The 12,198-nt window shown below is 36.6% G+C and overlaps 1 protein-coding gene across 5 annotated transcripts in view; it reads right to left on the minus strand.

Moving 5' to 3' along the window:
* The window catches only part of BRCA2 (BRCA2 DNA repair associated), a 51,809-nt gene that overhangs the window by 13,987 nt on the left and 25,624 nt on the right, over positions 1-12,198 (minus strand). For all 5 annotated transcript variants that reach the window (XM_061133657.1, XM_061133655.1, XM_061133658.1 and 2 more), the window contains exons 14-20: positions 6,781-7,187; positions 6,149-6,330; positions 5,207-5,394; positions 3,317-3,487; positions 2,490-2,844; positions 972-1,127; positions 640-784 (exon numbers count right to left, since the gene is read on the minus strand). In XM_061133657.1, the coding sequence (XP_060989640.1) occupies positions 640-784; positions 972-1,127; positions 2,490-2,844; positions 3,317-3,487; positions 5,207-5,394; positions 6,149-6,330; positions 6,781-7,187 (1,604 nt within the window). The remainder of the gene's footprint in view (positions 1-639; positions 785-971; positions 1,128-2,489; positions 2,845-3,316; positions 3,488-5,206; positions 5,395-6,148; positions 6,331-6,780; positions 7,188-12,198) is intronic.

The following is a 12,198-nucleotide window of genomic DNA, read 5'->3' on the forward strand; positions in this document are numbered from 1 at the left end:
ATAAAATCATGAAGAAATGCAGGAGAACATAATATTTTCCACAATAAAAAAGGTAGATAAAAAAGTAAAATTTCATGTCTTTTAAGCATAAAACACTATGATTTTTATTATTCAAATTGATGGCACTGGGGAAAACAAGCTCAAGCTCCAGGTATAAAAACATAAAAATCAACAATTACAACAGCAAAAATGCAAGTTCTATAACACAGATAAAGACACAGAGGACAGAGAATGACAAATGGTTTGGGGAAATAATCTGATGGTTCTTTCCCTTGTTGTTTTCCTTTCTCTAATACCAAAAATCGATGCCACAAATACTCTAGTTACTAAAGCTCAAGGGAGAGTTTAATTAAGACTTCTGAAAAGTGCTGCAGGTCTATAATGTTTAGTTGCCTAAGGCAATTTGTGAGGTTCTAAAAGCTAACTGTGGTGAATAAAGATCTGATATTTTGGGGCCAATTCAATGCTTATCTGTATATCTATGTAATATTTTTTTAAAAATCAGAAAAAATTCAGATTCAGAATCAGAATCAGAAAAAAAAAATCTATTACTCAAAATGAAGACAATTAACCCAATTAGAAGCCTCTAAAACTTTATTTTCATATAAAAAAAGATCTTGTAAACACAACTCATTTTACCTTCATGGTCTTCAAATTCTGCTTGAATTTTAGTGAATAGGGCTTCCAGTTTATTTTGCTGAGCTTCTGCATATTTTGTTGCTTCCTTTTCTTCTTCTCTTTCATTGCGAAATATGTATAATCCAGTTGATGTCTTCTCCATCCACTGTTAATAATGTGTCAAACAGAAACATACGGTAGGGAGGGATCACTCAAATTAATCGTCTCTATGGGAAGAAATACTCCCACGGATACAGGAGCCCGGTGGGCTATGGTCCTTGGGATCACAGAGTCGGACATGACTGAGCATGCAAAGGAAGAAATATGGAGTAAATTTCAAGAATATATCATACCTGGATAGGGTATGCTCTCTGAATAATTATATCAACACAGCCAACATTTCCTCCATCGCTGAAGAGTGATGACAAGGGAAGAGGAAGAGGTCTGGGATCGGGGGAGAATCCAAGTTTGGCATACCAGCAAGCAGGTCGAGTGCTGTTAGCAGAAATCTAGACAAATTAACAAATTGATTTATAAGCAAAATTTATATTCACTTCTACTTCAGATTTCATAATAATTTTCCTTCTTTTTGGGTTAATTTCACTGTGCAACTTCAGAATAATGGAGACAGGCAGTCTAAAAACCTCTTAGGGACAGATCCCATAGTGAAGGGCTGGGAACAAGAAAGACCAACACTGAACTTAGCAGAAACTATACTAGAAGCAAGGTAACAGAAGAAATGTCTTCAAAATTCTGAAGGAATTATTTCAACCTCAAATTCTGTATTCAGTCAGCTTTGTAAATAAGATAAAAAATTATTGCATGTTCCCTTTCTCAAGAAGCCTATGGTAGCTGTCTGCCTTAAAACCAGGGAACAAATCTAGAAAGATATGAAATCTAGAATATGGGGCTTCTAACACAGAAAGAGGTGAAAATAATCTCAAGAATGGTAACTGTGCCACATACATGGACGATAACCACTTTGGAATTGAGCAGGAATACTGAGAAATCCAAGGAATCTTCAGGAAAAAGAAATGAAACTGATAAAGGTATTTTAACATAGATGATTTTTATGTGACTCTTGTGTGAAAATGAGTTGGTAATAAGGATAAAAGAAAATTAAGAAAAACAAGACAAGACACTTAATAACTCCAGGGAAAGCAGTAAGTTGTAAAGAAAGGAAATGTAAATCATAGTATATTGTAAATCATAGTATATAGTATGCTGAATTGCAGCCCAAGTTAATGACAAATTATCTCTTTAACTTAAAAATGATTAATTTATTAAAATGCTTTCCTGAAATACAGTGACTCAAAATATAACAGAAGTAAATTCTTTACAAGGTTATTTCATAAGTGAATCTGAATGTGCAATACTGCAATCATTTCTGATAGCAATATTGTAGACTATTCAACACTGACAAAGTCCTGTTACCTAGGTTTAAATATACACAGAGATGAAAAGCATACTTTAGTATTATATATTCAAGAATCATTGAGACTTGATGTTCTAGTCACACTGAAACAGAGATCTGGCCTAGTCACCTGGGTGGAAGTAGAGCAATACTATGAGACCAACATGGTGGCAAGAGCTCCAAGTATAAAAATAAGCATCTGATGCAAATTTACTCCTATTCTTTAACTGCAACCCACATTATTTTAGCTCAATAAACATCTCTGGCTTTCCCCCCAAAATCACAAAAAATTTAACTGAGAAATTTGCCATTTACATTCAAGAGTATCAGTACTTTTTTCAAAAAATGAAACATAATAGGCATAAGTAAATTTAAAAAATGTAAATGTAAAGCATCTCTAGCATTGAACTGAATCAGTGCCTGATTTTTACCAAGAGTGTGCATTTATTTAACTTACCTTTAACATAAGAGATTCTGGGGCTTCAAGAGGTGTACAGGCATCAGGAGAGCCCACCAGCTCTGCTCCGTGAATTACGATCTTCTGACCCACAGTCAGTCTACCGTTCTTTAGGAGAGCTGAGAGGGGAGGATCCACCTGGGCCTTAATAGCATACCATCCATCTGTAAGTTGGACAATGGCCACTTTTGTGGTATCCACACTGCTAGTCTTACTGCTAGAAGATTCAGATATATCTGTGCTTAATGAAATTATTTCAGAAACACAGAGAACAAGTGTTTTTGCAGCTGTGTCATCCCTTTCCATTATCTTTTTTATCGCTGATCTTTTGCTTCTATCGATTTCCACATCATATCTAAAAATTAATAGAAAAATGCATTATTTTAGGAATTGTGACTCTAGAATTTCACTGTAAGAAAAAAGTCACTGAAAAATTGAGAATAAAAATTAAATAACCTTTACTGAAGAAATACCAAGACCAAAGAGAATTTCAAAGATGATAGTTGGCATTATATTAAGTTTTATACTGCTAAAATGAGTTAAATATTAATCTTCCCCAAATGCAATAATGCTTTACTTGTCAAATTCATATTCTCACATGCCAAGAGTTTGAGAAGACGGAAGGACAAAGGGAAGCAAGAGGTATATGAATGTGTGATTGATCTTAAGTGGGGCTGGAGGGTAACATGAGAACTATGCTATACAAGTGGGATAGCAACTGTCATGACAACTGGCTAGTGATCCTTTATGATAGACAGTCACAGGTGGCTTACAAGTCTGACCCATACCACGATATAGGATTACACAATAGGATGCTTTAAACTTGCCTGTATTTTAGTTGAAGAAGTACCCTTTCTGGGTTCAGGCATCTATTAGCAAATTCCTTAGGAAAGGCAAATTCCATAGCTGCTAGTTTCCATATAATCCATCTATAATGATTATAGACCCAAACTCTAGAAATAAGCTTTGGATCCACACCTGGGGTGTCACACAGAGCTCTGAACAAATAAAGGGAGAATGAATAATAAGAATCACATAAGATGATACTGAGTTCAATAGCCCCAACTATTCTTTGCACAAAAACTAAATTGTATAAGATCATTCAATAAGTTTTTTATGAGTTAATATATAATCAATAAGCAGCATAACTTTAGAAAATGATTTGACATGTATCAAAATATGCTAATGAAAAATTCACATATTATTCAATACACTTGTTTCAACTGAAAAATAAGAGCTTTAATTTAATAAAATAATTATATTTTAGATTATATATTTCTTACTAAAGAGATTGTTTTTAGAAATCACTCAAGAACTTGCTTCTCTAGTCTTGGTTCTCTTAATAGCTACTCCTTTTTGCTCAAATCTACAACTCCTCTGCCTTTCCTGTTCTCATTCTCAGTACTAATGTTAACAGAAGTAATTAAAAGAACATCCATAAACTTTCACCCTCTGATCTACCAACCACTGGCACTGGTATCCTTACATGTTGCCTTCTTACTGTGTTTAAAAAGTTTTACCTCTTCTCTCTCAATTCTCTCTACCCCACTTTGCTAGTTTTATCTTCAAAGTATTTATCACTTTTTAATATACTATATGATTTACTTAGTCCTTTAAGAAATTTTCCTTCCTTGTTTCAAACCCCTCCACTAGAATATATGACTTACTAGGGCAAAGATTTTTTTGTTTTGCTAACCCTAGTACCCAAGATATTAGCAATATCTGGGTATAGTAGGTCTTCAGTAAATATTTGCTAAATGATAAAAAACAGCTTGAGGCAGCAGCTCTTTACCTATCTGCCTGTTCTCCCTCTGAGAGCGTCTACTTGCTTAAATAAACTCTCACTATTTCTTTTCTTTAAAAAAAGCTTGAGCTTCAACACTCAAAAGATTTTTGAACCATGCCCACTTGATTACAAAATAATCACTATTGACCTCTAAAATATGTGGTCTTCTTAATACAATTAAGTGATACAACTGTTACTTTTCCAACTAGAATCAATATTTGACATATGGGGCAAATACCAAGATGTAAATACATTCCTGTTTTAAAATACTCTAAAAACATAGGAAAAATTTAGGGAAAAGATGCTTTACCACTTTTCCAAAGCTGTAAATTTTGGAAAGATAAACCTAAATCTCAGAAATAAGGGTGCTGGAGAAAAGTTTCCCATCGCTTGTCACTGGCATCAGGTAATACCTCCCTGATAGCACTTTAAATTCTGTTTGTATAAACATTAGAATCCTAAGAGGATAAACAGTTTCTAAACTGTTGGTTGATGTTTTAGGGCCACTGGAGTTCTCTAGTTATTTGGTATTACTGATATTTAAGTATTTCTAATTTTAGTATTTATATATTTACTGAAATACACAATGAAAGAGAATATGCACGGAAGTGTGTCTCTGTGTGTGGTTTTACGAGAAGGCCAACTCATACTTAATTTTTCTTATCAGTCTTTATTTTGTATAAGCAATAATGTTCTAATTTAAGCAGAACCAATTCAGTAAATCCTAAGACAAACCAAAATTCATTTTTCAAAACATTTCAACAGAATATCAAATGAACCACAATGTACTTAAAATGATTCAATGTATAAGCTTTTGATTTCTAGTCAAGTTTTTAAGTTCGAGAGAGATAAGATGAAAAAGGGACTCATGAGAAAGAGAGAGATGAAGGGATATATAAGTTAACAGAAAATTTCTCTTTGCAGAGAGTACCTATAAAATTCTTCTTTTCCAGCCTTTCCATCATTGGAGGGTATGAGCCATCCACCATCAGCCAATTGTATTCCCTTTCCAGTCCATAAACCTTCCTTACCAAAATAATCCTGAGTGTGAAACTGAAAAGCTTCTGCATTTTTGCTGTTAATTTTTACACAGTGTTTAGAAACACCATACATATATAGCTGCACAAAATAAATGATAGAAGATTTTGAAAATGAGTAAAAGAAAATCAAACAAAAGAACATGTTTCACAGAAAAAACAATTATAACAAGCCAAAACTGAATTTACACAAAGTTTTTCATTTAAATATGAAAACACTCACTGTAAAAATATGTAACTTGCTTACTAGAAGCTAAAAAATTTTTATATAATATAAATGACCTTTAAGAGTCTGCGGCACCTTTCTCATTCCCTTGGTGTACCTGCCTCCAGCTCCATGTGTGGTAGAAAGTCATTGTGGGGATAAAAAAGTAACCTAATGTTTTAGAAAACTTCTTAAGTTAAAAAACTTAGAAAGGGCCCAGACTCTCATCTCTCCATTACTCCAAATTCTAAGTAGATAGAGCTCACTTAGTAAGAATCTCTTTTAAAACTGTAAATGGCTCTTAGCAGGTTCAGGGTTAGGAGTTATTCACACTTCCTCTAACACCTAGCTGAGAGCACTTATAGTACTAAAATGAATACATTTTTTTTTTTTTTTTAAATGAATACATTTTGAAGGGGGAAGAGAAGCAGTAATTTTGAAGCACAGATCACTTTGGTGGAACAAAGCAGCAACGGGAAGGAGGCTGGCACAGTAGGCCAATTAGGACATGATTTTACTCATCCATTTCTGCCCCAATTTGTTCTTTATTTAAACAAAACAATTTGGAGATGCCAGCTAATAAAGCAACACACTGCTGTAACAGTTATTAGCATGGCAGACAAAGGCATACCTGTTTGTGAGAACACGCAGAGGGAATTCGGCCTTCTACTGCCTCTCTGAGAGAGATTCTAGGCATACTGGATGTTTTTGCAAGATACAGACTGCCTGGCTGTGGAAAAATACGTTGCCTTTGTTTCTTTCTAATTCGCATATCCTGTGTATCTCTGGCACTCTGAAGATTTGTATTTGAATCTATTAAAGAACAAACAGCAAAAAATGAAGTTGAATATAAAATTTTAGAAGTACAACACTTGTTTTATAAAATTGTATCAATTTGCTCTAACTTTAAATCTTAAGGGATGAAAAAAGTTTCTACTTAAAAAAATGTATAAAAGAACAGAAATAGATTGTTTTTATTTTGAATTTGGAAGAAAATTAGCAGCCTGGTAAAAATATAATCAATAATAGCAGTCCTAGATTGTATGTCTAAAACTTTTTTTTTTTAAACCAAAAAATCTACAAATAGTTATCTTTGGAAAAAAACATTAGAATAATTTAATCTTTGGACTTGGGATTACAAAAGATTTTGAAATTAGTAATCACAATGAAAGTGGGAAAAATCCTCTCCTCAAGGCATTATTTAATATAAGAAATAAATAACCGAAAGGCAAAAATATGTCAACACAAATTGTTACACAATACCTAAAGGTTCTTCTTCTCCCTTGGTGAAAAGTATAGTTGTTTGATGAATTTCACAGTTGTTAACATTGTTTTCACTGTCACCAGAGCCATGCTCATCTGTATTTTTTTGTTTTTGTTTGTTTTCCTCCAAATTAGTATTCTTGCCAACAAACTGCTCATCTCTGTGAACATGCGATTTAGTTTTAAAAGGTGGGACAAAGACTTTCATGGGTTTGCCTGTAGTTATCGAGTGTCTCTTTTTCTCATTTCTTGGGTCAGGAACCTTGCAAAGTGGCTGCCCTGAAATTGATAAATTGCTTGAAGACTTTCCCAAAGTCAGGTGTTCATAAAAGTGAGACTTAGACAGAAATTCTTGACCAGGTGCAGTGAAATTTGGGTTCTGTATTTCTCGCCATTCCGTAGTTATGCTACAATAGGGAGAAAATATTTAAGTTTATTTACCAGTAAATGTATAAATGTTTCAGAATAGGTTTTTTTTTTGTTTTTTGAGACCCTCAATTGCTACATGGCAATCCTATTCTGATGACTGTTTTGCATTTCCTCATGGTTGCTCTCCAAAAGAATACCACATTCTGCAAGTCTGTAACTCTCTCTCACACCAGCTCCCAGCCTAACTTTATCACCTGCAAATAGTAGAGAAGAGTCAGTCTCCTCCAGATCAATCACAGCTCCTCATTTACCTCCTTCACCAGACATCTCTCTACCCATTCTCTTCTCACGGTAACCCCTTCACCTGTTCTCTTGGCCTCATTTAGTATCTCAAGCTCGGGAGTCTTGCTCTTACAATGATCATTCCATATCCTTCCTTTCTCATTCATCATCTGTTACATCTTTTTCACTCAGAAAGCCTTGCCCACCCTTGACTTTTTTCTCAGCCTTATCTCCCTACTTCAAGCTAATACTGTTACCTGTCCCTCATGGTCAACCTTCTTCTGCAGGTAATCTAAACTAGATGTTTTCACTTGCTCACTTTCTACGCACTGAACTCTCAATTTCCCCACTATTCTGTAGAAATTGTTTTCAGTAAAGTTGCTAATGATCTCCCGAAGCCAAAATAAAAAAAGCTTCATGTGTAAATACATTCAGCTTGACCCCTGACAGTTTTGAAAACTTCCTTTTAAAATTCTCACTGCCAACATTTACACCATGATTTTCCCTCTTTTTCCTTCTGTCTTTTTTAAACTTTTTTTTTTTTTTTTCTCTTCTTTCTCTTAAAAACATTCCTGCCTCTAAAGTTGGATTTATTCTGTGGACACTTTCCCTGGGAGATATGAATCAGTTACATTGCTTAAATCACCATCTATCCAACAAAAACATTCATCTTTGTTTAATTTGACATTCCCCGGATGGTATTACTGCACTGTGAACTGCATCAATTATCAGACACCCCTACCTTGATGTTGCACACTCATCTCAAACTCAAACTGTCCAAAACGAAAACTAATTAACTTCCCAGGCATAGAAGTTCTTCCTCCATACTTTGTTGAAAACCTCATACTTCCTTTTACCCAACCCTTAGTTATCCATTCATCTAGCCAGCAAGTAATGTGTTCCACTATATGCCAGGCAGTGTTCTGGCTGTGGGATATAGTGACAAACCAAACAAAATCATAGAGTTTATATTCTAGTGGAGGGAAACAAACAAATGTCAGCTGGTATAATATGTTATGGATAAAATTAAAGCAAGATAAGGGGGACAGGAAGTGTCCAGCCAAAATAAATAAATGATATTTTATATAGGGTGGCAAGGAAAACATTACTGATGAGGTGACATTTGTAAAGAGACCTAAAACAGGTGAGAGAAAGACATGTAGGGACTTGGGAGGAGGTTGTTTCAGGCAGAGCGGAAGAGCGGACACCACATGCTAGGCTGTACACACATATGCCTGGAGCAGAGTAAGCAAGGGGAAGTTAGCAGGTGAGACTGGAAAGGTAGCAAGAAGGCCAGATCACAGAGAACCTGTGTAGCATGCCAAAGAATTCCAGCTTGTATTCTGAGATGAAGTCATAGAACAGTTTTTGAGTCCAGAAATGACATAATCTGTCATATCAATACTTTAAAAAGGACCCTGCCAGCTGCTTTGCTGAAAATTCACTGTGTCTACGGAGGAGGGAAGAGGCAGAGTCAGAAGCATGGAGACCAAATCTACTGAAATAATCCAGGCAGTTTTATGATGCCTTGAACCAGGTGTTAGGGGTAGAAGTGGTGAAAAGTGATTGGATTTGGGGTATATTTTGAAAGCAGAGTTGTTAGACTTTTACATTTATAGGATAGGACATCAGCTTTGGAGATGTTAAGTTTATGATGGCTACAAGTCACCCAGATAAAAATGTCAAGCAAGTAGCTGAATGAATGAATATGTTGTTTTTGGAAGAAATCTGGCTTAAAGATGTGAATTTTGGAGTCATCACCAAATAGATGGTATACAAAGTCATGAGAGCGGATGAGACACTAGTGGGGAAGGGCAGGAAGAGAAGCCATTTGGAGCTGAACCATGGGGTAATTTAATATTTAGTGGCCGGGGGAAGAACTAGCAAAGGAAAGTAAGAAAGAGAGCCAGTGGGATAGGAGAAGTAAGAGAGATGGCCCAGAAGCCTTAAGAAAGCAGGAGTGATTAACTGTGTCAATGCTACTGACAGATTAACACAAGGATGGGGGACAATGTGGAGTTCACTAGTAATCTTGATGAGGGGTGGTAGTGGGTGGTGATAAAAATCTGAGATGGGTTTGGGAGAGAAAGGGAAGAGAGAAAGTAGAGAAGGTGAGTTGAGACAATTCTAATGAGATGTGCTTTAAGGGGGCATGGAAATGGACTGGTGGGATAAGGGAAGTCAAGAGACTCTTTTCAAGATGGGAGATTTATAGCAACTACCTACACTGATGGGCTTCCCTGATAGCTCAGTTAGTAAAGAATCTGCCTGCAATGCAGAGAACTGGGGCGACCTTGGTTCGATTCCTGGGTCAGGAAGATCCCCTGGAGAAGGGATAGGCTACATACTCCATTATTCTTGGGCTTCCCTTGTGGCTCAGCTGGTAAAGAATCTGCCTGCAATGCAGGAGACCTGGGCTCAATCCCTGGGTTGGAAAGATCCCCGGAGAAGGGAAAGTATTCTGGCCTGGAGAATTCCATGGACTGTATAGTCCATGGGGTTGCAAAGAGTCGGACACGACTGAGTGACTTTCACACTGATAGGACTAGTCCAGTAGAAATGAAAAATTATCAATGCAGGACAGAGAGGTAACAATCGCTGGACTTGTTTCCTTGAATAGATGATCTAGATGTGATCGAATGCACAGGAATGAATAAACCTGCTCCAAAACTTACTTTCATTGATTTCTTTTACTCTATTGTTTTTAAATATGAAGAATATTGTGAAAATGAGGAGTCTGCTTTGCAGCTTTTATGATCAAGACATCTATTTGAATCTACTTGGGACATATTTTGCCACTCTCTGTTAATGACTATCTGGCCAAATGGGGAATCTATCTTCCACTCAATCTCAACTCTACCACATGTACTAACTAAACGAAGCCTTTGTTGTTTTTTAGTTGCTAAGTCATGTCTGACTCTTGTGACTGCATGGACTGTAGTCCGCCTGGCTCCTTTGTCTATGGGATTCTCCAGGCATTCTCCAGGATTGTCTACGGCAACTGAAGCAGGTTGCCATGCCCTCCTCCAGGGGATCTTCTTGACCCAGGGACTGAACCCGGGTCTCCTGCACTGGCAGGTGGATTCTCTACCACTGAGTCACCTGGGAAGACAATAAATGCCTTTACTTCCTTACTAATCTCCTTGCAATAGTTTCTCTGATCTATTTCTAAAACATACATCTGGTTATGTTGCTTCTCAGAAACATCCAAAGACAAACCACTGCCTGTCCAGGTTTTGATTTGTCAGAAATGATATCCAGGAAGCTTTCCTTTTTAGTCTGACTCTCCCCATTTCTTTGTGTTTCCTCCCTATCCTCACCCCACCCCCATGCCTGACAAATCCCATGATGAAAGTCACACAACTTCTTACAGCATCCAGATTTGCAATGACCTCTTTAACCAGCATTCTTTACATTCCATCTAAAGTATTTTTCCTATTAAGCTTTTGTCACATAATTAGCTGCCAATTTTTTTATGTTCTCACATCACTTTGTTATATTCATTTTAGTATTTATAGCACAATAATTCTTGTCATGCCTGGCTCTAAGACAAGCAATCCAGTTGGACTTTTGAAGTTTTCTTCTTTTTGCATGGTCTATTTCCCCTGAGCTCCTTTTTTGCCTCCCCTTTACTTTGGATACTGTCTTTCACAGGAGCTTTCTTCCAGTGACGAGTGATCTTTGATTTTCTGTTCTCGCTTAAGAGTGAAGCACTGAATAGCTGACTGGAAGCTGTGTGCTGGTGAGCTTGTCGATCGTTGGCTTCACTGTCTGGCAGTGCAGTTTAATTTCAATACCTGCAACTATCAGTAGCCTTTCTATTGGGCTGGTCCTAAGACCCAGAAAAAGAATCATTGAGTCTTTTGCCTAGAGGCCCAGCTGCCAGCATTTGGGAGCCAAGTGTGGGAACGAGGCTAGGGGTTCTCACCACTTGAAATCCATATTTTTACTTAATCTCTGTTTTCAGATCCTTCCCCTAGTCCCATCCCCAATTCAGAAACTCTCCAATTCATATTCTCCAGAGAATGACCTTCTGGTCTTTTGGTAGAAGAGGGATTTTTTTGCCTGCTTGCAGTGGGAGAAGGGAAAATCTTACATGGATTTTCAACTAATCTTCCTATTTTCTACTTCACCTTCAGAAGTATATGTTGCTGCCAATTTGAGTCTTTTTCAGGTTCTTTAGGGGAAACTGGGTAGCTTCTCTGCCTGCTCTAATGTTAGGTTTTAGATTTCTATGTCTTTCTAAGTCATTCATGATTTTAGCTTCGAAAGTTTTGTTATTTCAGGATTTTTCCTGGTGGTCCAGTGGCTAAGACTCTGTGCTCCCAATGCAGAAGGCATGGGTTCAATCCCTGGTCCTAGTCAGGGAACCATATCCTACATGCCACAACTAAGAGTTCGCATGCTGCAATTAAGACCCAGTGCAACCAAATAAATAAATAAGTAAAATAAATATTAAAAAGAATATTAATTTTTTAAAAATTTGTTTCTTCTGAAACAACACTGTACTTACAGACTAATACATTTAAAAAATTCTCTTGTAACTAGTACAGTTTTGAGGGAGGAGAGATAAAAGTATATTTTTAATATATGCCATCTTTAATTTTTCTTTCACTTTTATTACTATAATTGAGATATAATATGTGTGTGCTTAGTTGCTCAGTCATGTCCAACTCTTTGCGACCCCATGGATTATAGCCAGCCAGGCTCCTCTGTCCATGGGGATTCTCCAGGCAAGAATACTGGAGTGGGTTGCCATACCCTTCT

This window comes from Dama dama, chromosome 30, assembly GCF_033118175.1.
Source record: "Dama dama isolate Ldn47 chromosome 30, ASM3311817v1, whole genome shotgun sequence".
Classification (NCBI taxonomy): domain Eukaryota; kingdom Metazoa; phylum Chordata; class Mammalia; order Artiodactyla; family Cervidae; genus Dama; species Dama dama.